Source organism: Daldinia decipiens (genome assembly GCF_022478715.1).
Source record: "Daldinia decipiens strain CBS 113046 unplaced genomic scaffold F4813scaffold_2, whole genome shotgun sequence".
In the NCBI taxonomy this organism is placed as follows: Eukaryota; Fungi; Ascomycota; class Sordariomycetes; order Xylariales; family Hypoxylaceae; genus Daldinia; species Daldinia decipiens.
In genome coordinates, this window is record NW_026054545.1 from 1,629,026 (window position 1) to 1,655,613 (window position 26,588).

Consider the following 26,588-nt stretch of genomic DNA (forward strand, 5'->3'; position numbering starts at 1 on the left):
ACTACGCACGGGGCATCTCAGCCGTAGTAGCTAGAAGCCAAGAGGTGGAAGATTCTCTACGCGGATATTACTACATACGTAGTATGTCAAGTAGGTAGTTAGGCGAAATTACGCAGTGCTTTGGAGTATCCAGAGCTTCGTTTACTAAAGACCTCATCACTCTCTAAGCTACTAAATCGTCGAGTTCTAAAGAGGGCCAAAACGTGCTGTCAGGCATTATTCAACTATTATTAGCTGCGAAACGCTGCGATCAGCGCTGCAAGCAAAGCCTTTCTGTTCCGGCCTCTCGGGCGTGTGCTGATCGCCATTATAACCCCTACTGATAATCCGCGGGAGCTAAACGCTGACGACAAAAATCCTTCAGGAACAATGCCTAATTGGTCCCCGCGAAGTAAATCAACGAAGACCGATCTGTCGAGATCCCTTTGATTAACTGACGATTTTTCACCCCACCATTTCAAGCCCCAACTTCAGATTTACAACTCCAGCTAGGTGGCTCGGAGGCCAAGTTCGTGGTAAACACAAACGCAGGTGCGTCGGGAGGATTTCGCGCTTGGCGGCGATTCTCCTAGTGCCGCTAACATGCAGTTTTTCATAATGCGAGCGGCATGTTTACGAACAGCATATAATACCAAGGCCGCCCCCTATAATATACCTAGTCGATGGGTCAAACAGAAACTAGAACACGGTATATTGATTAACCTGACTGATAGCAGATGCCTGGCATTATCTGATGACTGCATGAAGAAGATATGGTTAAATCGAGCCGTCCGGTACAATGGTTGAGATTAGGAGGAGGTGGCTATGTATCCGGGGATAAGCAACCTAAGAACGGTAAGGTAAAGAAAGCTACATGTACCTCTTAATCCAGAGATATCTATCGTATGAATACCTATCTATCGTATGACGGATAGCTACAGACATAACAGTAAGCCAAACGCACCTAGAATTCCACGTCCGGGATCAATTGTCAATGATCATATGTATTATCATATGTTTGAGAGCTTACCCATGGGTCGTCTGAAAGGAACAACAAGTCGAGGTGGTGACGACGGCAAATACGCATCTCCTGCCAAACCCGTCAGATATAAGAGATATAAGGCTCGCAGGATGCACCATTATAATCTTACGGCTCTTCCCCCTTTTATCTACCTACCCACATAAGATATCCAAGAACAGCTTACTCATGTCTTACTTACGGGTAAGCTTAGTTAGGTAGATATCGTTGAAACTGTACATAGAGATCTTTTAGTCCGTCACTCGGGACCGAATCTAACTTCCAAGCATCTAATTTTGATAGCATCTTCCTTGCGGTTTCCTTGACCTTAGGTGTGTTGCATCAATAAACCATCGTATACATATTACTTAGGTTAAGTACTTGTTTGCCTCATGTATGTAGGCATTGTAAGAGATACACAACCGTAACGCCATTCGCTATTTTTGCTTCGACCTAGCACAAAAACGTAAAAAGAGACTTCCCAGTCGGGTTCCATGGAGCGCCCGGCATACATAGGTAGAGTTGGCGGGCGCTTATGGGGGTTTCGCCGCCGCCCGTTCTATTCTAAAACCACCTGTCGTCCTACATAGGTAATTTCCACGGACCAGCAAATGTAGATCTACCTAACTTGACGTTGTGCTACTTCACATACCTACATGCATTAGGTACCTATGAACAAAGAATCGCCACGGGAGAAGAAGAGGCGCGTTTCGGTACTCGGCGGCTGCGTTTGCTTGACCTGGTCGGGCCAATCAATCCGATGCAGCTCACCATGCGGCCTCATCTTAAAAGTCCGTTTCTATCTTATTCTCCCCCTTATAAGCATGCATGCATAGGTAGGTAGGTACCTATGTATCTATTGTGGTCTAGCCGCCACCGCCAGCTTGCATCCTCCGCAGTCTCTCCTCCGCCGCCCGGGCCCTTCGTTCTCGATCGAGCTTCATCCTCTGCTCGGGAGTAAGGCCCCTTACCTCCTCCTCGCGCTTTTCCTGCGCGGACTTCTTCGTGCCACTATCTAGCAGACTCTTCCCGCGCCCTTTGCTATTGCTATCGGGAATTTTGGGCCCTTCGCTCTTGAGCCGTTGTTCCTCGGCTTTACGCCGTTCTGCTTCTTTCCTCTCGTCCTCTTTGCGTTCGCGCTCGTCTCGCTTTTCTGCTTCTTCTTTCTTCATGGCAGGCGGCACTCGCGCGGCTTCCCAATCCCATCTTGACTCGCCGAGCTCGTCGCGCGCTACCCTAAAGGCGTCCCTTGTCGATCGATCGCCGGCTAGCTCGAAGGCAGTCTTGCCTTCGCCGTTTTTTATCGTAGGGTCCGCGGCTCCTTTTACTAGTAGTCCTAGTACGAGGGGCGCTGAGTTCTGGTTCGCTGCTAGATGTAGAGGAGTTGGTGCGTGGTAGTTTTGGGTCGAGTCTGCTGGCTGAAAGAGGAAATTAACGGATATGTCATTGCTCTTCAGGTAGGATAGTAGAGCGGGCAGTTTAGATCTCCGTATGAAAGCTTGCAGCTGTGACGTGTGTAATAGTGCAGTTTCTTCCTCCTCTGTTAACTTAGGCACAGTCGGCTTCGCTGGTTTAGAAGTCGTCTTCGCAGACGGTTCCTCCTGCGCCCTTGAAACCTGAGTTAGATCAATTTCGCGGACTTTTAACCGCGTCAGCTCGATAAAAGATCGCATCAACTCATTCTGGGTTGCCCTTCGCGTGCTAAATGGGAAGCCTCGTATGCGCGGATCGTTGGCTCGTAGGACTTGGCCTTCGTAGGGGCCGAAGAGGGTTCTACGGTTTGTAGATCCTGTAGCCCGAATAAACAATAGCTCTGCCGTGTCAAGAAGGCTTTTCCAATCTTGCAGAAGCAATCGGACTTCGTCTGTTAGGGCTTGCTCGTTGTACCGACGTATACTAGAACCGGCTGAATGAGCGTTGCCCTTGGCATTGTCGTTTGCTGATTGCGAACCGCCTTGCTTCCTCCTCGTAGTGTATCTGTGAAATGTCTTATGCGCCAATACCGTCGCTTCTCTATTCAAAGGGCCCACAGATCCGTGCTTCGTTTGTCGCGGCGCCAGTGACACTACCATGGCTGCGAAGTGCCCGCCACCGATCATGCAGAGGAAGATGTGCGGTCCTTTAAGGACAGAGGGCGCAAAGTTACCGTCCGGTCCCGCTTTGGGCACGGGTATTGGTTCTAGTTGCTTCTCCTTGATCGTTTCGACGATTGTATTTTCGTCCTTGGATTCTGCCAGCGCGAATATGGCGCGATAGATGCCAAAATATGTATTCTGAGGTAGGAGAGATGAGCTAAACCATAGCAGAGGCTGCGCGCCGCCGCCCTTTTGTTTCTTTTTTGGATTCCCATCTTCGCCGTCTCCTTGATCGTCGCCCATGGCATTGTATCTTTCTCCCGAGAGCGTAGCTTGCTTCTTCAAAAGCGTTGTAAGAAGGTTGCTCTCCTTGCCGTCGTTATCCTCGTCTTCGTCATCAGAGTCCGACGAATCGGAGCCTGAAAGACTCTCGTCGAGATCCGCAATCAGCTTCTCGAATTCAGCTTCGGAGACAGGGTTTCTTCCGCGCAGTTTCTGTTTCAGGTTGTAGTGGTGTAGGTCGGACTTTAGGTGGCTGCGCTGATCTTGTACGGTGCCAAACGAGAGGGCGCATAGCGAGCATGACTGCGAGCCTACTACGGGTGGCGAGTTTCCAGACGTCGCATCTTGTGTTTGTGATTGCGTTGCAGATTCGGTCGGTTCCTTGGTCGTATCTGGGCCGTTAACGGCGGCGTCTTGTTTTAAGGAGAGGCTGTTAAGGACTTGGTCGGGGAGGTCATAGACTATTGGCGGGTGGGATGGTTAGAAGGTGTACTATATAACTTTTTGCGATGGTGGGCTGAAATAGGAATTCACCATAGAGGGGTCGTCGCAGAATATCGTCTGCTTTCTGATCCATTTCTTGCGACGCCAACCGGGAATATTATTCGACTAAAATATATGATGATATTGAGGCTTAGAAAGAGATAGGACTTAGAAAAGAATGGAGGCGTTATTCCAAGCTGTTATGGCGAAAGGTGGGTTGAGACGGGGGCCGGTTTGTTAAGGATAGCTTTGGCGGGGTAGCTTCTTGGAATACCTATAAGGTTAGGTGGTAGTTAAGTCTTTAGATAAGATATAGTCATGTCATGTACTACCGTTAGGTATGTTAGGCCCCTAGGTACCTAGGTAGGTATTTATATAATAGTCTCTATATGAGATCCGCGGTGATGACTCAACCGGCCACCTTAACCTAGAAATCTTTGATTTTTCACTTATGACAAATCGGAATAATCTCGTTATGAGTAAGTCAGCCTCTTAATTTATTTACACTGCGTCTCTCGATAAGGATACAATGTTACCTTGGTTAGTGGTACATCATAGTTTCGACCACCTTAACCATCTTAAGACTTGGCCATCGAAAATAAGTAAAGCCTTGGCCTTTAGGGCTATCAGCAAGACAACCTCGGAATAAGATGAGACCCAGATTCAATTAACTACAGAAAAACTATCATTTAGAGGTACGGACCTTATTCAGGGCTTTGTCTTGTTGATATCTACCCCAAGAGGCACCTATCGAGTCGAAGATAATAGACTGATTTACGTTGTGATGGTTCAATCTCTTTGTTCTGAAACAAGGTTGCTATGGAATTGTTGTGATTACAATTCCATTGTAAATAAGCCTTTCATTTTTCCTCTTGTTCTAGAACAATGTTGATAATAATGCTATAGAACAAATGAATTACTCTGAATCTCCTATAAATGTCCTCGAGACTTATCGTTCGCCGTCGTTTCTATCATGTTTTCTCTATAAAAGACACGACAGAAACAACAATCTCCTAGGTAGAACATTCAACCGCCAATTCTTCCTAGATATTTAGCAGTGTAGTAATAGCAAGCTCTTTATTACGCTTCTACGTATCTAGATACTTAGGCAACACTATTCATCATGCCGTGCGACTGTAAACGCCTCACGCTCCGCTACGCTTGCCGCCACAAGGAGCAAGAATTTTATAGATGTTGGCGATATAACCTCATCCGGAATTATTTCTGCCTGGGCCACATGCTTTCAAGCTGCGACCCGGTGCGTAGTACACAATTTGTACAGCGAGTGTGTCATGACTGTCTCGATTTCTTCGCTGAAGAATTTGGCAAGAAAGCCGCTATTCCTGTAAGCCAGAAATTTCTTGAGTATAAGTTTAACAACGGGCTTTATAATCAAACGATCGATCCTAGAACTGTTCATCGCGACCAATATATCATCTCCAAGTCGGCTCTCCAAAAACTAACACAAGATGCTACGGAAGCTAGACATGCTAGAGAAGCCAGGCATGCCAGAGAAGCTGAGAAGACCGCAGAAGCTGAAATTAATAGAAGGCGATCGCTACGAGTTCCAAGTATACAAGTCCCACGAGCTCCAAACAACTCCCCAGTTGGACTTCGACCGCCGCCGCCTTTAGTCCACCGAAAGAGACACCATGATCGACATCATAAGAACCCCAAAGCACAGCCCGTCCATACAGATGCTGGCTCTTCGAGAAGGAATTCCGTAAATCCTAAATATTTTCAAACCCCGAACGAGTATTCTTACGTTATATCTACTGAGGTTGGCCCCTTTCTATCGGAGATACCGAATGGATGCCCGGTCACGGAATACGGGAGTAACACGGTTATCGATCTTTCCGACCTAGTCAGTGACGATTTTGATTATCCTCCCAGCGCTCGCGGTAGACCGCCTAGCGGGCCACCGGTTCAACCAAAACCCATTCGTCCAACAACAAGGTCTTATGACCTTCCGCTAAAGCGATCTGACTGCTCCCTCGTCCGACGAATAACTGAACAGGCTGAAGAGCTCGATATTCAAAGTCATCCTGATTGTGAAAATGAAAGAGTGCCTAGTCTGCCTGCTTTTCCCAGACTTCAGCGAGCACCGAAAGTTCCTACCTGGCGTAAGGATACCCCTGTACCCGCTGCTGGCATTGCCAATGAAGAGAGAATGGCCAAAAGTGTTAGCTTTGCCGAACCATCGAAAATCGATAACGCTCCCCGGATCCGCACCGCCCCTGCTACATTCGTACGGGCTAAACCATCGGCAGACTCACTCATGGTCGAAACAGGCACATTGTTGGATGTGGTCTCAAGTAAGTAATTTTGACAATTTTCTTGCATGAACCCTCCCACCTTGTCGCCCTCTTCGATGATCGAAAAATGAACGAGCCGCTGACCCTCAATGCTAGTCCCGCCAAAGCGAATTTCCGGCGTACGTGCACCAGATAGCGCGGTGTTCTACCATGAGCGTGGTATACCGTCCACTGCCTACCTTGATGAGAAAAGTCAGGATGGGGACAATGACGCTCAGTCCACAATGCTTGTTTCTATAAGTACACCTTCCCCTACCTTTTCGTACGCTGTACAATCCTGCTTTTGCAACCCTGGAGATCTCAATGAAAAGGTATGTCTTAGCTGCGGCGAGAGACAGCGGCTTGAATGTAAGTGGCAAATGCAATGGATTTGACTGTCGCACGCTGGTTAACAAAAAGGTAGGGGCGGGCAGGGTAAGTTCCCAATGTGCCATGTTTTGCTGAACTTTAGCTGGTGAATACGGTTCGGCGTCCTATGGCGTTCTTACGGTGAGTTATAGGCGTACTCGTTCATTCTTCTTTCTTGACTTATACATCCTATCTTAATTTATCTACTTGACATGGAAACAGATCAAGATAAGATCAAAAAAAGTGAAGATGATCCTGATATTCAGCAATGGACTGTATATAGGAAAATTATGGTTTTGAGGCTACTCTTGTAGCACAAGATTAGCTATTTTCGCTTCGAAAATGCTCTGGATAGCGCCTTTATATATATTATATATACAAATTAATATTTTATATTTTTATATATTTCCTTATTGTCTTACGTGAAACGTTCTTAGCTATCCCTTTAGACAAGAAAACATGCAAACACCAGTGTATACGATATTTGGATAATGATAAACGTATAGAAGAGGTCATCACCCATACCACAACTTTGAAAAGATTGTTCAAATTTCTTTTACGGAATCTGACCGAAAAGTACTGGGGTATCATTAAAGTATGGAGAAAACAGCCATAACTTACATCAGAGTAGTTTTGGACCCGACCTAACTCATCTCCTTAACCAACTTTCGTACCAATTTTTTCTGCTGGTCGACAGTAAGGCTCTTTTCATCTGTCTCCTTTACTGCTCGTCCAACCACCAGCACAGTCTTCGTCTTCTCACTGCTGACCCATATCTTCCCGTTCCTACCGACCGCGGTCTCGAAAGCAAGACCCGCGGACCCTAGTTCCTCTAAGACAACGACCTTGCCCTCTTCAGCGGATTTACGCATTAGAAGCCGTCGAGCCATGCCTAATGAGATATCAAACAGCATACCGCCGTTTAAGGGACCCAAGCCGTCTGCTTTTCCGGTGCTTGGCGAGACGCACTCAAGCTCAGGGTCCATGTGCCGATTTGCAAGACAGACCCTCGCGTAGACTAGAGCACCGGGATTCAGGTTAGGCCGCGTCTTCTTCGTGGCCATCTCAAATGCTAGTTGCGGCAGTATAGCATTGGAAGTATAGTTGGACAGCATGACGTAAAAGTAGTCAGCTGCTGAATGATGCACGGTACCGATGACTAGGTCACCGACCGTTGGTGTATACTATAGGGATTGTCAATACATGGTATTGTAGGTAAGCAAACTGATGGCTTACTCGTCCTCCGTTATACTCAACCCATATCGAATTCTTCCTAGGGTCGGTGACGAGCTGGCCGGCGACTGTAGGTATCAATTCATTCGGAGGGATGTGCCGAAGTCCGGGGCCGAGCCGTAAAGCTCGTTTGGGATGTGATGGGATCAAGGAAGGATTTATCTGGTCCCCCGGGAGGACAAATACCCTCTCACTCTGTGCGGTTGTCATTTTAGTTTTTAGTTGTATTGTATTGTTGATGTTCTAAGAGATGCAGCTTCGAAAATTTAGTGGCTGAGCTACGAAAATGTATGGATTAAGGTTCCAGTGAGTGGTTGTTTTTAGCTCTACTTGTGGCTGTTGAAAAGCCTTGGAGGGGCTATTGTGGCTAGGTTTAATCCGCTATGCGGAATCGGGAATTTGGATGTGGGGGGTACAGTGGGCAGGGATGTGCTGCTGCATCGAGGAACTTCACTTTTTTTTTTTTTTTTTTTTTTTGGCTCTAAAGAACAAAATTTTGGCAAGGCGCTGAAATCCAAAATCTCACACCCCACCAACGGACACTACTACTATCCAAGTATCCAACATTCTTGGATTCTCTGACCCCGACTTGAAATCATTCCTCACGAATCTGGCTATTTTTAAGATTTTAGGAAGATCGCATCCATGACTGAGAAGGGAGCTGGCCAACTTGGCGTTTCGCCAAGTGATCGATGCGCCATTGGTATATCATTTGGCAATTCGTACAGCTCTATTGCTTCTACAACTGATGACAGCCCTATTGTTATTGCGAATGAAGATGGAGGTGGGTAGCACGCCTCTCTATATTTGCGACATTTCGCTAATTAATCCTATAATATAGACCGACAGATCCCCACCATCCTATCATATGTCGATGGAGAAGAGTACACCGGAAACCAGGCCAAGGCCCTATTAATCCGGAATCCCCAGAACACAGTTATATCATTCAAGGACTTTCTTGGTCAAGAGTTAGTCCTCCATTCGTACTATATGGCCGAATACGTACTTACCTTCGGAACAGATTCAAGTCTATCGACCCTACTCACTGTCACGCCGCATCTCACCCCCAAGAAGCGAATGGGACAGTTTCCTTCACCGTTCAAGACAAGGTCGAGGGTGAATCGCCTTCTACCCTTTCTGTAAAGGAAGTCTCTACCCGATACCTGCGCCGTCTTCTACAATCTGCTTCGGACTACTTAGGAAGGAAGGTTACTTCTGCCGTAATATCGGTACCTACAAACTTCACAGAGTCCCAGAGAGAGGCCTTGATTCAGGCTGCAAACGATGCTGAGCTTGAGGTTCTTCAATTAGTCAACGAGCCTATCGCTTCAGTTCTTGCCTATGACGCAAGGCCTGAGGCTAAGTTGGAAGATAAGATAATCGTGGTGGCCGATCTTGGCGGTACACGCTCAGATGTTGCTGTGGTAGCTTCGAGAGGTGGACTGTATACAATCCTCGCAACGGCTCACGACTATGAGTTTGCTGGAGTTCACCTGGACAATGTCCTTATGGAACACTTCGCCAAAGAGTTCATGAAGAAGAACCCCAACGTCGACCCTCGAGGAAATGCTAGGAGCTTAGCGAAGCTTAAGGCCGAATCCGAAGCTACTAAGAAGGCTCTTAGCATTGGTACCAACGCCAGTTTCAGTGTCGAAAGCTTGGCGGAAGGTATTGACTTCCAGACTACTATCAACAGACTGAGATACGAGACAATTGCTCGTAAGGTATTCGAAGGCTTCAACCGCCTCGTTGATAGTGTCATAAAGAAGGCCGGTTTGGACGTCCTCGATATTGACGAGGTCATTCTCTCTGGTGGCACATCCCATACTCCCAGAATCGCAAACAACTTCCGCGCGATATTCCCGGAGACCACTACTATCCAGGCCCCCGCAACGAGTGCAACCGCTATTAACCCATCGGAGCTCCAAGCACGTGGTGCTGCTCTCCAGGCCTCTTTGATTCAAGAATACGAGGCGGAGGACATTGAACAGTCGACACACCCTGCCGTTACAACTGTCAAGCACATTACTAATGCAATTGGTGTTATCTCATTATCCGACGATGGTGAGGAGATTTTTACACCCATCATCGCACCCGAGACTGCTGCACCGGCTCGCCGAACAATTCACGTCGCAGCCCCCACAAATGGAGGCGACGTGCTGGTGAAGATAGCCGAAGGCGGCACTCACATCAAGGTGACGAAGCCGGAGCCGAAGCCAAAGGAGAACGGGAATAAAGAAGATGACGAAGATGAAGATGACAGTGACTTCGACTCGGACGAGGAGGAAGAGGAGCACAGGGAAAAGATCTGGAAGATTGGCACCACCCTCGCTGAGGCGGCTGTCCGGGACGTCAAGAAGGGGGGCAAGGTCGAGGTCACGATCAACGTGGCGCCCGATCTCGCAGTCACCATCGCGACGAGAGCTGTCGGCGGCAAGGGTGGCGTCAGGGGGACTCTTGCAGCTCCGTAAAATAGTTCACCCATCTATCTTACCTACCTAGGAGGTAGGTAATGTTACTTACTGCTCTTCGCTTATTGGCGTCGGTCTAGTTAAAAGGGAGGGAGGCATCGCGACGCTCGGGAGGCACTATTCGATAGATGGAACTAACTTGGGCGGAATTTTGTTCCACCCTCTCAGGCAGAAAGAACAGGCATAGGCTAAGCATGGGAATAGAGTAGATGTGATGCATATAGTGACGCATTTTAACTACCTGTTATGATGTTTATGCATGGCTATGACTTTGTATATCTAGTTTCTCGTCGTGCACGTTAATTCCCGGTTTCGCAGTGTAATGCGATATAATTCAAGGGGCAGTGTATTTTCCGTCTATTAATCTAAGCTACCTACCTACCTACCTAGGTACCTAATCTATATGCAGCCGGCTTGTACCAACCTACTACCTATATATATGTATAATGCTAATCCCACCCTATCCAATCTACCTATTCTTCACATATACAATTCCCATTTTTAGATTATGAAGTCTGTCTGTTCCGTCTCAACCAAGACTTTTTTATGTATGTATGTATGTATGTGTGTGTGTGTGTGTGAAGTAAATTAGTTTAGTTCCAATACCTGGATATAAAAAACAACCGTACGCTATGTCCCACGAATATAATAATGCGCTATCCATGCCACGCTACGCTATGCCATACTCTAGCACACGCACAAGCTTTAACCTTATACTACGGTCTCGGGTAACGTCCAAGCGACTAGGTCCTCGCGCTCCTCGTACTCGTCTACTTCTTTCGGCCGTCTGAACCCCTCGCGCCCACGGTCACTGCCTAGTGTTGGCGCTAGACTTGTTAAGCTCCCGCTGCGGCTGCGTGCGCCATCTGATGCTCCGTCTACGCCGCCGTCTTCTTTAAGTGACTTCCCGGGTCCCCGGTACCGAGGATGTCGTCCGCTCCCACCTTCCTGGCGGCCATTAGTACTACTACTGCGCAACCCGCCCGTTAGCGTGGGAGAACTGCGATCGCTGTCGCCGCTGCGAGTGCGCAGATGGTGGTGGCGCATGTGGCGGATATCGGCGGGCCGTAACGTGTTACCACCAACGCCTTCGTCGTCACTTACGTTGCCGCTATTGTTACTGGTGCTGCTGGCGACGGATCCAGAATGCGAGAGGCGGTTGCGGCGGGTAGGGGGCTTAGAGCCGGGGCGCGTAGTATCGCTCCACCCATCGCCACCCGAGAAGATGTCCTCGATGCACTCGTCAGCTGGTAGCTCGCCGGGTTGACAAGTCCAACTTGCTGCTAGCGCGCGGCGATACATGTCCTGCAGCTCCGAGGCATCTCGGGACTTGCCGAGGGAGCCGGAGTTAGTTTTAGTGCTGGGGGGTGTAGACCCGTCTTCGGGTGCCTCGACCGGGACCTGCTCGCTACCCGTCATGATGCCGGCTATACCGCCGAACATAGGAGCCGTCTTGAGGGGAGGCGCGACGTAGTTACGCTCACCGTCAATCTGAACCATTAAGATGCCAATCTTAAGTGTGCTGTTAATCTTGCTTTCCTGCATCAAGTATCGCCGGACAATGCCCTCTTCGGCCTCATCGTCTACCACGTCATTTTCCTCTGGGTGTGGTAGTGGCGGCGCTGTTGTGCTTAGTGGACTGGTCCCTCCTGTGATACTGCCCGATTTGCTACTGCTTTGTCGTCGGTGCGACATGCCTTGTCCGATCTTCTCTCGTGCATGATCCAGACTTGCGCTGGCCCGCGCGCCTATACTCCGGCGAGGAAAGTTTTCGCTTTCTTCGACATATTCGCTTAGGTTCAACTTAACAACGCCGAGGGGAATCTTCTCGTCGCGACCGCCGGGGACCATGGGAAACTCCTGCAACACCTCGAATTCGATAGGGCATTCGGAAAGATTGTTATTGCGATCGATTGAGATGCGCAAGGGTATGATCTTAGAATAATTATAGACAACGCGATGATTGATCTTGTCGATGGAACACTTGGCCGTACGGCCGCGATGCTCGCCATGTATCGAGCTCGGAAGGTACCATTTTATCGTAGAGGTGCCGGCAACCAATGGTACATTATTTAAGTCGTAGATAGTAAGGTGAAGCTCGAATTTCGGCTAGAAGAGGGACGGAGATATGCATTAGCATGGTGAAATATAAGTTAGGGTGAAGTAAATAGTAATATATGTATTATATACCTTCCGGGCCTTATTAACTATTGGAAGAATACGCATGTTAGCTTGAGAAAAATACGAATTTGGCGCATAGCAATGGGTGTCGCAGTCAAAGTAAGAGACATTATTATGATAGTTATGATAATTCTTCTAGCGAAGCAAAATAGAAGGAAGACAAGGGATAACAGTAGTATGAAGGGCAAAACATAAGCGTGCTAACAACGACAATGACAAGTTGCCGAATGTAGGCAGAGTTACATCTTCGCTTATTGGATGAATGAGAGGCAACCGATAATAATAGAGGGAATACGGAATACAGGAATACAGGAATGCGGCTTAAAGAAACTGTGTGACAAAGCGTGAAGGGGAAGAAGGGCGGCAGCAGCGGCGACTAGGGGCTTACAGGCTTACATACTTAAGGACGACATAGTCTTAATAAAGTCGCATTCACCCCAGCAGCGGAGATACTGCACATGCTAGCTAGTAACAGATGCGAATGGCGTAGGTGGTGTGCTGGTAACATGCAGTCATGATTCGGAGCGAAACATCAATAGCAGCCCGGTTTTGGTAGCTCGGTTAGGTATGTACTAGATAGCGGCTACCTATGTAGAACTGTTGTTTCGGCTGTACCGGATCCCGAAAAGCGAACAGGTTTCTGCTGGGTTTCTGGGTTTCTGGGTTTCTGGGTTTCTATGTACCGGAATCGTACGAACGAGGCAAGGCGAATTCGAGATAAGGTAAGCCTGGTAGGGAAGGAATTGAATTAGAACGAATTAGGGGGGATGGGGGGGGGATTACGTTGCCCCTAGCTCTTGGTCTTGGTGCTAGAATCAGCCACAAAGATAGGGCAAAGATAGGACGACGTCAAGATCAAGGAGAGCTAGTAAATGAATAAAAGCAATTCTCGTTGGTCCAAATTTTCGTTCTAATGTTGGCTGTGGAAACGGGAAATGTTCCGGACCTTGTCGAATTCAGCTCGGACGTTTATGAGCGAGGTACTTCGTACTATGTAGGTACCTAGGTAGCTAAGACTTGTCTACGTCATTATTTGTGCCCAAGTCAACCGGATTCTAGCCATGGCAGCCCCAATCTGCTGGTACCAAGTACAATACAATATTGGTGTAAAACTGCAGGTACATACCTATGTACTCCAAGACGTACCTGTTCCTTAACCTTAAATATGTATAGCGGAGCCCAGCAGCCCCAGCTGTCAGGCTGTCAGGCTGTCTCGTAACAAAACGGCAGCTGCACCCAATACCTGCCAGACCCACTAAGAACCCTTCTAAAATGCAGTACTAAAAATTTGAAGCACATGCCCACGCGAAGCATAATACGCGTTTACCAATACGCGGTAACCAACCCTTGGTGCATATCATCATGCACTTATGTACCTAATGAAGTCATGGTGAAAGATTTCGAATAGTGGGCGTGTGTTTTTTCAAGCCTTTTATATTGGCTCGACCTTAGTTCCGTAACTAGCAGGCCTACCTATCGTATCCTACCTTGGAATCGTATTCGCTTGCTCTTGAAATACCGTCAAGTCGAATATACTGCCCCCTTTGCGCATTGACTCATATGGCTTACACATAGTATCTACTCAGACAAGATGCCTCCGAAGCAAGCGTCAAAGGCCAAGCCTCCCGGGGATTCGGGTAGTAAAGCGGCTTCAACGAATAAGCCGAAGTCGAAGTCAAGTCCTGAGGCTTCTAGAAATTCAGACCAGCCAAAGTCTAATAAGAGAAAAGATCCTCCGCAGCAAGATGCAGGACTCAAGAATCAAGGGAAGAGTTCTGATCATAGGACACGGGATGCAAAGCGTGCAAAGACCCATGAAATTAGAAGCATTGCCACCCAGAAATCTCATACTGCCTTGAAAGATGGTGAACTCAACGTTCAGTCGTTTGTCGGCTCTCTTTCCTTCGAGATCAATGCTCTGGATGAGAGTATGAGACGTACAAGGACGTCTCAAACCAGTCGAGCATTTCAGCGTGTACCTTTCAGAATGAGACGTAGGGCCGCAGCCCATAACTATAAGAAAGTCCCGAAACGGCTACGGAAGAGGGCCAAGAGAGAGATGGTAGAGGATAATACTCCAACCGTCAGCTCTAAGACTAGAAAGCCAAAGACTACTAGAGCGAGATTGCGAGCTGAGATTTCTCGGAAGCTAGATCTTCTCTCAAGACGAAAGAAGCTACGGAAACTAAAGAGTTCTGGTGCTGACGATGAAACCATCTCTATAAGGGCTGCTAGGCCCAAGATAAAAAGAAATGAGCTCAATGAACCCATCATTGCCGCCAGGAAATTTAGAAAGCGCCAACTCTCAAAAACATGGCTTCCTACTCACTTATGGCACGCAAAACGAGCGAGGATGACACCTCCTACACAACCTCTGTGGAGGTTTGCAATCCCCCTTACCCCATCACAAAAGGTCTACCGACCAACCCACCGCATCCAATGGGAAAAGGGTGCAATGGCTTGGGACATGAGCTATATGAGTACAGTTGGCTTATCTGGACCTCAGAATAGCGTCCAGAATGTTCTCAAGTCGCTGGGTCTTACACAGGAGGCTCTGTGGAACGACAAGGCAAGGCGTTGGAGGTCAGGTAATATACACTGGTCCGGAATATTAAGCAGGAAAAGCGCAGACGTCATACACGTTATCGGTCCAGCGACGATAATCTGGAATCCGGAAAAGCAAGCTGAAGGCCAAGAACAACGTAAACAATTTAGACAACTTTTCATCCGTGTTCACCCATCTGCATTCTTGGAGACTTTCAACGAGCTACTACGGCTCGCAAAAATGCAGAACCCCCGGCCTTATATAGAAGACCTGAGATTTGAAATCGGAAGCATTGATATCATAGGCCCCGACTCGACTGAAGCTCTCCTCGGAGTGCTTCGGTCATACTTCCAAAAATCTGATTCAAAAGAATCATCTGCTTCAAAGTTCGAGTCGCTCGCTGGTTTGAAAGATCCCGGTGCTCTACCCCTTGGGTCTCTCCTGGCTTTCTCAATCGTAGATCCTCGTCTTCGCTACCCTCCACGACAGGTAGTTCTTCCAGGGAACGATCAAAACGCACAGTTGGCACTTCTAGAAGCCATATCGGCATTCCGCAAAGACGATGCTACCGAGCCTCATCAGCTGTTCGATAGGGACACTCGATTCAAGGCATCGAGACTTCCATCCCAGCGGTCCCTAAATCGTCGACGGGGCAATAACACACCAGGAACCGTACTCGAACCAACCATGGTTGATCCTCCTATCCCTACAATATTACTTGCTTCCCGTCATTCCGTAGGTTCACAATCATCTGGTACTTGGACGTTAATGTTACCATACAAGTGTGTTCTTCCGATATGGTATAGTCTGATGCATTACCCCTTGTCGAGTGGTGGCAACCCTTGGTTTGGAGGTTTGGATGAGATCAGACATGTTGCATTTGAGAGAGGCCTTCCTTGGTTCCCTGGTGACTTGCCCGGCACAGAGGCAGGTAAAGCTTGGGAATTAGAAGAACGAAAAGCGAGACACAAGGCATGGGACCGCATGCCCAAAGGAAAGAGAGTCAACTGGGAATCACTTGACCTAGGAGCAGGGCGGAAAGGCGAGGTTGGAGTAGGGTGGAATTGCGACTACGAACTACTTCTTGGTATCAAGAGGGTGGGTGACAAGGTGGATGACCCTGAAGAGATGGCAATAGATGGAAAAGATGGAGCGAAAGAGCCAGAAGCAACTTCTCAAGATGAGAACCAAAAAGCATTCGTAAATCCCTTAGAAAGCGTCACGCAACTTTCCAAATCTGCATTTGTTGCTTACCAGGCATCGACATCTGAGCTGCCTCCTCCAAGGTCATTGGTAACGGCGAACATTAAGATGTTGGCGCGTGGAGTAGCCACCACGTGTGCCAGGATCTATCGACTACCTAACGTAAAGCCAACGGCCGTCTCTCCGCAGGCCGAAGTACCAGCTACCGATCCTCCTCATACTAAGGCTGAGGGCAGACTACCGCCCAACATACGTAACCAATGGTTAGCGCAAAAGCCATCCGGAAATAACAGGCCCAAAAAAGTTGTCACCAGGGCAAATCTGGATTTAGAAACGCGACAGCAACTGCTCGCACAGCAACTTATCGGCCCTCCAGCGACATTCCCGCCGCCCGCTCCCAACTTCGAGAGCATTAATGGCCATCCACTATGTCCTAATGAAGAAGATTTGATCGGGTTTGTAACAACTGGAAGTTTTAACCTTAGGGACGGAATAGGCGACGCTATAGGTAGCTTGTCATCCACGAAGGCTCTAGAGGAGCTACAGCGATACAAGGATCAGAAGGACACTACCGCGAGGCTCTGCATTGTCAGGAACGCAGGTCAGAATGTCGGCTGGCTTGCAAAGTGGGAGTTAATATAGGTTCAGCAAAAATTGCTGTCCATAGCGATACCCATGCTCTATGAAAAGATCTTACATTCAGCATTTCTCCTTTCGATCGCACAAGACTATAATATCGTTCCTATCGGGGGTCTGAACAGTCTAGAATACAAGTCGCAGCCATTATTGACAGCTCTATGAGGTAAGATGGCCATTGAATTTGCTTCTCATTAATCTCCCCCGCCGGCGACAATATAACGATAGCTAAGGATGGTGTCTTCGGTATCTTGTATGGATACTCGTTCACCTTGCTCGGCAGGTCAATCCTCAACCCTAGTCCCCTGTGCCATATCCACTACTATATGGCAGAGCAATCCCTTATTACCGCGTTCAGGGATTGCTGTTTTGTTAGCCCTCAGCTTTTAATCTGATGCTATGATTTCTTCCTTGAGATTAGACTAATTACCGGGTTCCCCAATCATTGGCGTATCTCCTCAACCTAAACTCGTCCCGGGTAAAGAAAGGTATTTACCATTCCCGCCATTCTATACAGACCTGACGGCAGCCACGGGCATGCATCACAAGCTAAAGCCATAAAAGAGATATGAGTTGTTTGCGTTCTTGCGCATGCTCAATGTAGCATTGTCGATGATACATTTTCGTCCTGCTTTCGAGGTGCTGCCACCGGACGCCCTTCCGCGCAATACGTACGTCTTCGTGCAACAGCGCACCCAACCAGCGTCCTGTCACGCTCGCACATCTATATGCGTCGTCTCCTGATGATCGACACAAGGCGGAATGCGAATGGCTACCCCAGACGGCACCCCCTGCGATTGCAGTTTACTATTATGTCACCGCTCGCTGTAATTGGCGGGGTGTTACATCGCTGCAGGACGGCCCTGTCTGCTATAACCCAGGGAGCCGTTTTAGTGTTGTCTGACTCTTCTGTCCTTGCTGACGGGGTAACCTCTAGCATCGTCGCTAGGTATCTCGCCGAGATCTCATCGCTCGAACGCCGCGCTAGGTAAGTGCCCCGTGTCTAGTGCGGCGTCCGTGTCGATCGTATCACGGGCGCTCTTGCTACTGCCACTATGCATGTCACACCCGAGGCATACCACCAGCGAGGGGATAGGTGTAGCCCTGTCGCGCGTAGGTGATGCGAGGCTATTCCTTTGATCTGATATGTCGACTTTGAACTTTTTGGGTTAGGGGACCCTGGTACCCACGAGATTGAGGATGGAGAAACTTGGACTTGGAGGTGAAGTTGAGGTTGGAGGGAAAGGGAAGTTACGTTGATCACAAGGAAATCAGAATCGAGTGAGGAACGTCGTGGCCTTCCTGTTGGGACTTCCTTTGATGAATACAAAGCTTTGGGGTTTCCGTAAGTGCTACCTGCTCAGGCAGCCTTTCTGCTTGAGTAGTCCCTCAGCTCAGCTACTCGGAACTTAAGCGCTTGGTTGTTAAGCTCGAGCTTGTTCCCGCCGCCACCAAGAATCATATGGGCATAATAGCACGGTTATCCCAAGATGCCGACTTTTAATCGTGTCCTGGTCTCTATCATCGCCATTGCGGGTGCTGGTAGCGTCTCGGCTATCCCGTATAACACATTTGACGGCGAAGGCTTTCCCGCTTGCAACGACGTCGCTCTCGTCCACAATGCTACTAGTGTCGATGATATCGTCCAGATAGTGAAGAATGCTTCTGCCAACGGAACACCTGTAAGGGCATCAGGGAAGGGCCACATGTGGTGAGTCAGAGAGCCCGTTTTATGATACACCTTCGTTAGCATGTTTTATCCAATAAATCTATCCGTTTCCATTCCCATTATATGCTCCATGGGGGCCATCGTGTCTGTTAGATGCTTCTAGGCGGACCCATAACAAGTCAATTCTAATTTGAGATGTTGCAAAGGTACAATACAATGTGTTCAGACAACCCGGACACGATCATCGTCCGCACGGAAAACGTAAACAAGATCTCAAATCTAGTACTCGAGGAGGGTGCCGAGACCGGGACGGTGGATATAGAGGCTGGTGTGACATTCCTCCAGCTGGCCGAATATCTCCACAACAACAGTGCTTCTATGGGGTATACGTTGGTTAATTGGAATATCACTATGGCCGGTGCGGTAGCGATGGGCGGACATCGGTCTGCTGTCCGAGAGGATTCAATGGTCGCGGCAGGCGTGCTGTCACTAGATATCGTCAACGGGAACGGGGATATTGTGACAGTCGAGCGCGACGAGACTAACGACGACTGGCTTGCTGCTTCGACATCTTTAGGCCTGTTGGGCGTAATTGTTCGCATGAAGTTCAAGATCTATCCAGACTTCAAGGTCTTTGCAAAACAGGAGACGTAAGCCCTGCACCCCTTTTCTACGATCTCCGTTGTTATTCTAATAAGAAAGTCAGTCTAGATGAAGATGACGTACTAAATGGCGATATTTACGGTTTGATCGCCCCTTATGCTACGGTCAACTTTTGGGTACACCGATATACCCCTTTCCCGTTGTATGATAGTTTATTCTAACGCTTCGTAGTGGTGGCCGTATATGAAGAAGTTCCATTGGCGATACTACGACAAGGTTCCGCTGACTCTTAGCACCCAGGAAGGATTCCAGAATACCTTCTCCCTCACCGACACCGAGGCCTTTATCGCGAAATCCACTTTAGAGAGCGGGAAGTATCTGGCAACCTCAAACATGTTCTTCGAGACCATTGCGTTCGGTCTTTGGTCCGCTCCTAACTTCCGCGAGAAGACAACTCAGAAGACGATCACGGAGTGGCCCGTCTACGGTTGGAACTACGATGTCCTAATTGGCGGTCTCTATCCGGGTCAGAAGCCCGAGTGGGAGTACGGCCTGCACGGCTCTACCCTCGAGTTAGCATTCCCTATCACACTGGCCAACAAGATGCTCAAGCGCGTACGACAAGCATTTGACGACGAGGCTAAGAAGGGCATTATCATGGCGAGCACTTACCGCAGTGGCATCAACATCAAATTCGGGAAGTGTGTATATTCATTCCACCAGGCAGTTCTCCAAATGCCTGCTAATTAATGATTTAGACCTTATTACGATTTGTTAGGCCAGGTCACATACAACACGTCCGACGGGGCCGACTGGACCAAGGGCGCTATCATGTTCGATTTCCCGTCGTTCAAGCCCACCGTCGGCGACGGAAAGCGTTTCAACGAAGAGTTCTGTGAGTACCTAACTTTGATTATGCGCACCCAACCTGTCCGACATCTTCAAAAATGAGAGTTGATATAGCTGACAAGCACTATTATAGACCCTAGATTGGCCAAGACGCTCATCGACGAGTTCCCGGCTAGGCCCCATTGGACAAAGAACACGCGCGAGGTGTTTAGTAACGCCACGCAGAATCTAGATCCGGGTCACCTAAAGAGATTTAAGGCCGTACGAGAGAAATTCGATCCGAAGGGCATATTCAAGAGTGTTGTTGGAGAGATCCTGGGCTTTTATGATTGAACGAGTTGAAATGTTAGGTGGATGTCATCCTTTAACCTAGTATCTTGTCGCTGACATCTTTTATGAATCCTGCTTGCTTTGATGCTAGGATAGTTAGCATGTATACTCTTGCAATGGGAAAACAAGACCCAGCTAAATATTAGGTATCTACTGTACCTTGGTAGTTATAAGGAGGTACGTAATCGACTTCTAGTCCTATAAGAAAGATACTTTGACTCTATAGTGATTCGTCACCCAAGTTGTCAGGGCGAATCTCTACGACGAACCAGTATATCTTAGCAACCAAGTACGTATAACTATAGAAACAACCCATAGCTTCACGCGTCGTTGCATAAAGCATCTTCAAGTTACTACGATACTAAGGCAGCCATCCCTCTTTTTAAAGCCTGCCCTCTCAGGCGCTAGAAAGTGCTTTACTCTTCCATTTCTCTCTTAGCATCTACAAAATTCCCGACATACATCCTACTTACACTACATAACCTCAAGAGCTTCTTAAAAACTTCTGGTCACTATAGCCTGGTTCATCCTCGCATAGTCATCAGTGAATAAGCCATGGCTTCTCAACCTGACCCACCGGTCAAGATGGCCGCCATGTCTGAGCTAGATGCAGACCCAGTCGATGAATCTCAACATCATCACAGCGCAACAGCTCCTCAGTCTAGTATGGGGGCAAATAGCGCCAATGATGGGTCAACTACAGAACCCCAAGGCGAGCCCGTGACGAAAGTTGTTACCGCAACCCAAGAGACATTAGAGGTGGATAATGCTACTGCTGCATCTGCCGCTACTGCTCCTTCTGAACCAAATATAAATGACAACAAGCCCGACGAGTCGTCTATTATTACAGATCCTACGATACCCCCGAAGGAACAAGCTGAGGAACCCTCAACCACACCCCAGAAGGCAGCAAAGCGTCACCAAACCCCGTCGTCTACCCCATCAACCCCCTCGCGACCGACCGAAGCAGTCTGCCATAGCCATAATAGTTTCGCCGTTCAGATTTCTACTCTATGTCCCGGGGAGCAAGGAGAAGGAACCGTCACAGCACTAAAGAGACCTCGGAGCTCTTCCACGTCGTCCACGACCAGTCCGAGCGTTCTCAATACCATTTCTATAAACTTCCACCTCCCTCCGCACCACCCCCCATCCTCCACTCCCCCGTTCCCCCCGGTCCACGTCGTATACCAATTCCACGGCCCCTCTCCCACGAAACTAACCCGCGCCTCTTCCCCAACCGTAGACGCCCTGGGACCACGCATCAAGCGTCTTAACATCCGGGGCTGCGCTCACCACGACCGCGATGTAGACTTCGATACCGGCTCTGCGCCGGAATCGCCGATCAGACAGCACCGCCGCGCTTGTATTCACCGGGAGCCCCCGCGGTCTGAGCCGAGTATCACGTATAAATATAAATCGCCGCCGCGGCCGGTCCGAACAATCGCTGCGTCCCGAAACGGGACGCCGTCGCAGAGTACTTTGCGCGAGCGGCGTGTTGCGCGGTCCGTGCCGCATATACACACGTATACGCCGCCGCCCCGGCGTATATCTAGGTCTGGATTTGGGTTCCCAGTTCCAGTTAGGCGGATTGGTCGGTATCCCGTGCGAGTGCCTGCGGGGCAGCCGGCTGCTAGACAGACGGGTGTTAATGCTGGTGCTGCTGCGGGTGACGATGTTTTCGCTGGTAAGGCTGGTTTGCGTGGTGTTGGTGGCGATAGATGGATATGATCCGTGAGGGTTTTATGTACTAGTAGTAGGTTGGCCATAGCCGTTGGGTTGCTATGGGATAAAGCTCAAGCTATTTGGTAGGCATCGCATTGGTTGATCTCATTTAGACAATGATGCCATTGAGCTCCGTGGCATTTGCTACGGTTGGTATATCAAGATATCGAGGCTATTTGATTTGGAGCCGGTTCGCAGTGAATTTAATTGCATGTTTACCTAGGTACCTATACTATCGCTTATTAAAAGGCTTGAGCCTATCGTTTTCTATACCCCCTATCAGATTCCCCCCTTCAAACTACAAATACATCCTCTTCGGTGTCTTTCCCATTTACTATTCTAGCATCATGCTTGCTCACCGGGTGCAGTTCGTTACTGGCGCCGAGCTCCCGGTAGGGACTGACTGCCTCACTTGTAGTACGGCTACGGCTATTCGACGTCTGGCTTCTACTCCAAATATTCGGGATGTGCTTGAGTAGGGGTCGCAGAGCTGCCGCAGACGCCGCAAACGTAGCCATCCCGAGTTCGATATCGGCCCAGAGAAGTAAGTCGTAGTGTAGAGCCTGGGCTTCCTCGCCCTTGGCGGTTGATAGTCTGACGATGATGACGAGTTTGACAATGGTGGCGGAGCTTGCACTATAAGGATGGTGAGTATAGGCTTACCAGTGTGCTCTGCCTAGTTGTGTCTCATGTTGACTGTCTCGTGTTGACTTATAAGGGCTAGAGAAGAGAAAGGGGCAACGTACAATGCACCTAACCCCAGCAGTAGCAGTACTGATACTTTTAACTTCGTGCTCATCTTTACCTTTCTAAGTATGTATATCGGCAGAAGCGCATAGAAGTAGTCGATAAAGATATTGGTGATAGTACGGAAGTAACTGACTTGCGTGCAAGCCTTGCTGCTAGCCCAGTTGGACACACCACCTTGGGCACATGGCCACGACGCGAACAACGTCATGACTATGGTCCAGAGAGTGACGACAGCCATCGACCCTATTAGGAGCCAGCGTAGCTTCTTAGTCGATGATAGACGATAGAGAACGAGCGCCACGGCTATTTTGACGAGCCCAGCACTAATATAAAGCGTCAGCTGGTTGGCAAATAGGAACTAAACACGGATATGATTGTATTAGTCCTTGAGCTGGTTATATTTTGATGGGAAGACTTGGCTCGAAATCGAGTATATAAAATATGTCGTATCTACCTTTGTGTATTTAGCTTTGCTGTAGTACGGCTGCTCGTCCCTAGCCGCGTAGCCATAATGCATAGACGTAAAGCCCATAGCACAGGAGATAATAAAGCCGATCTGAGGGTCATGATGATATTAGTACGAAGCCCGCACATGTCTAAGATAGGCGTCGTAGGTGGAGTTACATATGTCAGGATGAGAACAACGTCGTCCAAGCCGAAACCACGAGTCAGCATCCTCGTCCGAACATAGAGGCGGGCGGTTATAGCAAGGGTGTCAACCACCAAGAAGACGGCCATAGCCGCGATCAGGTCATCCCGATGTCCCATATTGCCCGGTTAAAAATCGCGGCTCTGTAAACTAATGGCCTAAGCTCCGAGTGCTTCGATGGCGTAGAAGGGTATCCGCGCCATGAGAGCAAGTCCAGAACAGAATACGCAGAGGAGCGTATCAAGTGCGGCGCTCAGGAGATGGGCAATGTGCAGCTTGTTATATGGGCGGAAGGTCAAAGCGAAGCAAGTCGAGAAGACATGGACGGGAAAGGAGTGTGATTAGCCATACTCAAGCCATTGCATTTCTAAATACCTACCCCAGGGGGAAGGCTAATACTCTAAAGCGTAACCATACCTCAAGTAAAACAGAGGCAGCTAGGTTAAGCCTTTTGCTACTCGGGTGAATGGCGTGGACTGTCTTACGAGATACACACGATGGCCCGTGTTGCGGGAGAAACATACACAAAGAAGCATACACACAGCCTTGTCAGCTTCGTGACCGAGGCCCCATGTCAGCTACCTATTATCGACACGATTAGCACAGGGCGGTTGCTAGCGGCAGCGGAACCGGGTTTGCCGTGTGCTGGCACTGGCGCAAGCGAAGAGCAGACAGGCGAGAGCTGAATGCGCAGTGTAACGCTGTCTTCTGCACCTCATCTATTCCGTGTGCGTCAAGGTGACATTCGCCCTCTGCTTTAATAAGTATTGCCTTCCTCCTGCTGAGCGATTAATGTCCGTTAAGAGACGCGGCCTGAATCAAGGTATATAATCCCTTTTGCTGCAGCCACAGACGTAGAGTGCCGCGAACTGGTAAATCGCTCGTAGTGTTGTCTACGGATATTCTCCATGGTCGGGCGTGTGTAGTCGGTCGACTATTTGCTTCTTTCAGGTTTGGAGTTGCTGAGGTGAATACCTATTCAATACATAGGTATGTATGTATTGGCTAAGGTTCCCATGTTAGGTTACCTATTTAAATGGCCTCTTCGTGTCTTGCATAGGGAATAAACAAAGATATATATGCGAGCTCGATATTTATTGCTTTGTTGAAATTACCATGATGTAAATATAAGAAATGTAGATAGCAAATAATATTCGGTAACTAGGTAGTTACTCAAATGAAAACTGCTGCATTGACCACAGCGTGCATCAAGACGGGATGGGATGTTTTTCCTACAGATCCTTGCATCCCGCAAAACTTCATATCCGTGGACTCGGTACCCGGTGCCCGTTACCGCACGTAAACGTGTTAGTTGCGCCGCCCGCTAATTTCCCAAGCACCGGGTCGCCGTTCCGGCAGGGGCAATCGAAAACATTTTAACCTAGGTAATTGCACCTTTTGTTGTAACTGCCTCCTAATACAAAGAATTGGGACGAACCTCTTTCCTCCTCCACCGCCTTTCTTCTTTTCAACTATTTCCCTACTTCCCTACTTCCCTACTTCCCTACTTCCGCCACACACACATTCGTTTGGCCCGATAAAACATTCCCAAGGTCTGTGTCGCAAGGATACGGCACTTGGTGGATTTGGAAAAAATAATATTAGAAGGAAGAAGGAAGAAGTTTAGACGGATCACGATGCGAGTGTCAATACAATCCCGCTTCGCGGCAGTGGCGGCGACGCTCGCCCTCGTCTTATCTGTCAGCACCGCAGCGGGAGAAGTTACAGAGGCCGCTCAGAGCAAGAACTCGACATGGATGGCATCCAGCATCATGTCCCGCAGCCAGGGCATCATGACCGGCAAAGCCGGCTCGTCCGAGCTCCTCCAAGCCGGCATCACGCAGCGCGCCTTGACCGCGCTCGCAGCACAATACCCCGCCGACGCCTTCACCGCCGACGTGCAAGCGTACATCTTGTCCAGCGCCTCGTCCGTATCCCCATTCGTCCAAAATGCCACCCACGACGCCCTATCGTACCCTCTGGACCGGCTCTCCAACGGACACGCCCTCCTAGCCCTGGCAGCCCCGACGACTAACCTGACAGCGGGACCAGGCTCCTTCGACACCGCCGCCAGCGCCCTGCGCCAGAGCATCAGCTACAACCGCCGCAACCCCGAGGGCGGGCTCTGGTACTTCACCTATCCCCAGTGGAGCTACCTCGACGGCATGTACTCGCTCGCGCCTTTCTACGTGAGCTACCACGTCGCGGCCGAGACCGCAAATCCGTGCCCCGAGAGCGAGAACGCGACGCTTGCCGCGGTTGACGACACGTACTTCCAGCTGGACCTGCTCTGGAACCACACCCGTAACGACTCGACGGGACTCCTGGCCCACGGTTATGATGCTTCACGCACCGCGGTGTGGGCGGACCCCAACACGGGTGCGAGCCCGCACGTCTGGGGCCGGAGTTTGGGATGGTACGCGATGGCGTTGGTGGACACGCTAGAGATACTGCCGGAGTCCGCGCGCGAGTGCCGGGATCTCATACTCGAGAAGTTCAACTCGCTTGCCAGTGCGATTGTGAGTGCGGTCGATCCAGCGACTGGTGGATGGTGGCAGGTCCTCGACGAGCCGGGACGCGAGGGCAACTACATCGAGTCTAGCGGCAGCGCCATGTTCGCGTACGCGCTACTCAAGGGCACACGACTAGGATATTTCGCCTCGAACGCCACTCTATCGTCGACGGCGGTGGCTGCCGCTATTCGCGGTCACAAGTATCTGACAGACACGTTTGTGGTTCGGGAGACGAACGGCACGCTCGGGTATAACGGAACAGTAGCGGTGTGTAGTTTGAACTCGACGGCAACTTACGAGGTCAGTAGCATGCATCTGTGAGCCCTATACGATGTGATACACTAACGTTCTTATAGTACTATGTCGAGCAGCCCATCAACTACAACAGTGTGCTCGGATCCGCGGCCTACATTCTTGCATCCCTTGAAGTCGAGCATCTAGCAGCTTTATAACGGAACCATACTCGTATATACGCGAGACTATGTTGCATTTGCAAATTCGTAATAATAATAACAACAGTACTTTAGGTAGGTACTCATCAGGTCCATATAGCATTGCCACTTCAATGTACGCTATTAATATAGAAAATCAATCGAACCGCGTTGCCTATTATATGTATTACATCGCTTGGCCAATAATTTTCGATACTAAGTGGGTTTGATAGTTGACCACCAGCCGCCGAAGACTATTGAATCCATGTACACTTAAACGAGACTACGTCCCGTCGTGGCCAG

The 26,588-nt window shown here is 49.1% G+C and overlaps 10 protein-coding genes across 10 annotated transcripts; 6 read left to right on the top strand and 4 right to left on the bottom strand.

Annotated features, from left to right (window-relative positions):
- Positions 1-1,848: 1,848 nt before the first annotated feature.
- F4813DRAFT_109094 (uncharacterized protein) lies at positions 1,849-4,232 on the bottom strand. Its single transcript, XM_049238485.1, has 2 exons — positions 3,889-4,232; positions 1,849-3,815 (listed from the first exon to the last, which is right to left on the bottom strand). The coding sequence occupies exons 1-2, from the start codon at positions 3,929-3,931 to the stop codon at positions 1,864-1,866; spliced, it is 1,995 nt and encodes a 664-aa protein (XP_049104427.1). The 5' UTR covers positions 3,932-4,232; the 3' UTR covers positions 1,849-1,863.
- Positions 4,233-4,275: 43 nt separating this feature from the next.
- F4813DRAFT_397058 (uncharacterized protein) lies at positions 4,276-6,679 on the top strand (the record flags this gene model as incomplete). Its single annotated transcript, XM_049247905.1, has 4 exons — positions 4,276-6,152; positions 6,249-6,500; positions 6,556-6,566; positions 6,653-6,679. Exons 1-4 carry the CDS (start codon positions 4,961-4,963, stop codon positions 6,677-6,679), a joined length of 1,482 nt encoding a protein of 493 aa, XP_049104428.1. The 5' UTR covers positions 4,276-4,960.
- A 465-nt stretch (positions 6,680-7,144) lies between these two features.
- F4813DRAFT_385179 (uncharacterized protein) lies at positions 7,145-7,943 on the bottom strand (the record flags this gene model as incomplete). Its single annotated transcript, XM_049246213.1, has 2 exons — positions 7,145-7,684; positions 7,737-7,943. The coding sequence occupies 2 exons, from the start codon at positions 7,941-7,943 to the stop codon at positions 7,145-7,147; spliced, it is 747 nt and encodes a 248-aa protein (XP_049104429.1).
- A 282-nt stretch (positions 7,944-8,225) lies between these two features.
- F4813DRAFT_344617 (HSP70-domain-containing protein) lies at positions 8,226-10,598 on the top strand. The gene is made up of 3 exons (XM_049241679.1): positions 8,226-8,517; positions 8,575-8,701; positions 8,755-10,598. Exons 1-3 carry the CDS (start codon positions 8,379-8,381, stop codon positions 10,202-10,204), a joined length of 1,716 nt encoding a protein of 571 aa, XP_049104430.1. The 5' UTR covers positions 8,226-8,378; the 3' UTR covers positions 10,205-10,598.
- Positions 10,599-10,915: 317 nt separating this feature from the next.
- Positions 10,916-12,430, bottom strand: F4813DRAFT_385181 (N-terminal C2 in EEIG1 and EHBP1 proteins-domain-containing protein; the record flags this gene model as incomplete). Its single annotated transcript, XM_049246214.1, has 2 exons — positions 10,916-12,313; positions 12,395-12,430. 2 exons carry the CDS (start codon positions 12,428-12,430, stop codon positions 10,916-10,918), a joined length of 1,434 nt encoding a protein of 477 aa, XP_049104431.1.
- A 1,408-nt stretch (positions 12,431-13,838) lies between these two features.
- F4813DRAFT_109163 (ribonucleases P/MRP protein subunit POP1-domain-containing protein) lies at positions 13,839-17,195 on the top strand. Its single transcript, XM_049238488.1, has 2 exons — positions 13,839-16,935; positions 17,053-17,195. The coding sequence occupies exon 1, from the start codon at positions 13,977-13,979 to the stop codon at positions 16,773-16,775; it is 2,799 nt and encodes a 932-aa protein (XP_049104432.1). The 5' UTR covers positions 13,839-13,976; the 3' UTR covers positions 16,776-16,935; positions 17,053-17,195.
- Positions 17,196-18,010: 815 nt separating this feature from the next.
- On the top strand, positions 18,011-20,399 carry F4813DRAFT_109152 (FAD-binding domain-containing protein). Its single transcript, XM_049238487.1, has 6 exons — positions 18,011-18,480; positions 18,645-19,088; positions 19,145-19,217; positions 19,273-19,742; positions 19,800-19,936; positions 20,024-20,399. Exons 1-6 carry the CDS (start codon positions 18,260-18,262, stop codon positions 20,221-20,223), a joined length of 1,545 nt encoding a protein of 514 aa, XP_049104433.1. The 5' UTR covers positions 18,011-18,259; the 3' UTR covers positions 20,224-20,399.
- A 51-nt stretch (positions 20,400-20,450) lies between these two features.
- On the top strand, positions 20,451-22,092 carry F4813DRAFT_109216 (uncharacterized protein). The gene is made up of 2 exons (XM_049238490.1): positions 20,451-20,509; positions 20,609-22,092. The coding sequence occupies exon 2, from the start codon at positions 20,776-20,778 to the stop codon at positions 21,946-21,948; it is 1,173 nt and encodes a 390-aa protein (XP_049104434.1). The 5' UTR covers positions 20,451-20,509; positions 20,609-20,775; the 3' UTR covers positions 21,949-22,092.
- F4813DRAFT_109176 (uncharacterized protein) lies at positions 22,092-23,649 on the bottom strand. Its single transcript, XM_049238489.1, has 4 exons — positions 23,317-23,649; positions 23,147-23,248; positions 22,689-23,050; positions 22,092-22,578 (listed from the first exon to the last, which is right to left on the bottom strand). Exons 1-4 carry the CDS (start codon positions 23,458-23,460, stop codon positions 22,236-22,238), a joined length of 951 nt encoding a protein of 316 aa, XP_049104435.1. The 5' UTR covers positions 23,461-23,649; the 3' UTR covers positions 22,092-22,235.
- Positions 23,650-24,850: 1,201 nt separating this feature from the next.
- On the top strand, positions 24,851-26,558 carry F4813DRAFT_109370 (glycoside hydrolase family 105 protein). The gene is made up of 2 exons (XM_049238491.1): positions 24,851-26,154; positions 26,211-26,558. The coding sequence occupies exons 1-2, from the start codon at positions 24,979-24,981 to the stop codon at positions 26,304-26,306; spliced, it is 1,272 nt and encodes a 423-aa protein (XP_049104436.1). The 5' UTR covers positions 24,851-24,978; the 3' UTR covers positions 26,307-26,558.
- Positions 26,559-26,588: the final 30 nt, after the last annotated feature.

Excerpts from the sequence above, each read along its gene's own strand:
- F4813DRAFT_109094 (XM_049238485.1), bottom strand. The coding sequence starts at position 3,931 with ATGGATCAGAAAGCAGACGATATTCTGCGACGACCCCTCTATG. Across the intron at positions 3,816-3,888 it reads TCTGCGACGACCCCTCTATG|TCTATGACCTCCCCGACCAA; the intron begins GTGAATTCCTAT and ends ACCCGCCAATAG.
- F4813DRAFT_344617 (XM_049241679.1), top strand. The coding sequence starts at position 8,379 with ATGACTGAGAAGGGAGCTGGCCAACTTGGCGTTTCGCCAAGTGATCGA. Across the intron at positions 8,518-8,574 it reads TATTGCGAATGAAGATGGAG|ACCGACAGATCCCCACCATC; the intron begins GTGGGTAGCACG and ends CCTATAATATAG. Across the intron at positions 8,702-8,754 it reads AAGGACTTTCTTGGTCAAGA|ATTCAAGTCTATCGACCCTA; the intron begins GTTAGTCCTCCA and ends CCTTCGGAACAG.
- F4813DRAFT_109163 (XM_049238488.1), top strand. The coding sequence starts at position 13,977 with ATGCCTCCGAAGCAAGCGTCAAAGGCCAAGCCTCCCGGGGATTCGGGT.
- F4813DRAFT_109152 (XM_049238487.1), top strand. The coding sequence starts at position 18,260 with ATGCCGACTTTTAATCGTGTCCTGGTCTCTATCATCGCCATTGCGGGT. Across the intron at positions 19,743-19,799 it reads ATCAACATCAAATTCGGGAA|ACCTTATTACGATTTGTTAG; the intron begins GTGTGTATATTC and ends TTAATGATTTAG. Across the intron at positions 19,937-20,023 it reads GCGTTTCAACGAAGAGTTCT|ACCCTAGATTGGCCAAGACG; the intron begins GTGAGTACCTAA and ends GCACTATTATAG.
- F4813DRAFT_109216 (XM_049238490.1), top strand. The coding sequence starts at position 20,776 with ATGGCTTCTCAACCTGACCCACCGGTCAAGATGGCCGCCATGTCTGAG.
- F4813DRAFT_109176 (XM_049238489.1), bottom strand. The coding sequence starts at position 23,460 with ATGGGACATCGGGATGACCTGATCGCGGCTATGGCCGTCTTCTTGGTG. Across the intron at positions 23,051-23,146 it reads GCAAAGCTAAATACACAAAG|TTCCTATTTGCCAACCAGCT; the intron begins GTAGATACGACA and ends ATCCGTGTTTAG. Across the intron at positions 22,579-22,688 it reads CTGCTGGGGTTAGGTGCATT|TGCAAGCTCCGCCACCATTG; the intron begins GTACGTTGCCCC and ends CCATCCTTATAG.
- F4813DRAFT_109370 (XM_049238491.1), top strand. The coding sequence starts at position 24,979 with ATGCGAGTGTCAATACAATCCCGCTTCGCGGCAGTGGCGGCGACGCTC. Across the intron at positions 26,155-26,210 it reads ACTCGACGGCAACTTACGAG|TACTATGTCGAGCAGCCCAT; the intron begins GTCAGTAGCATG and ends ACGTTCTTATAG.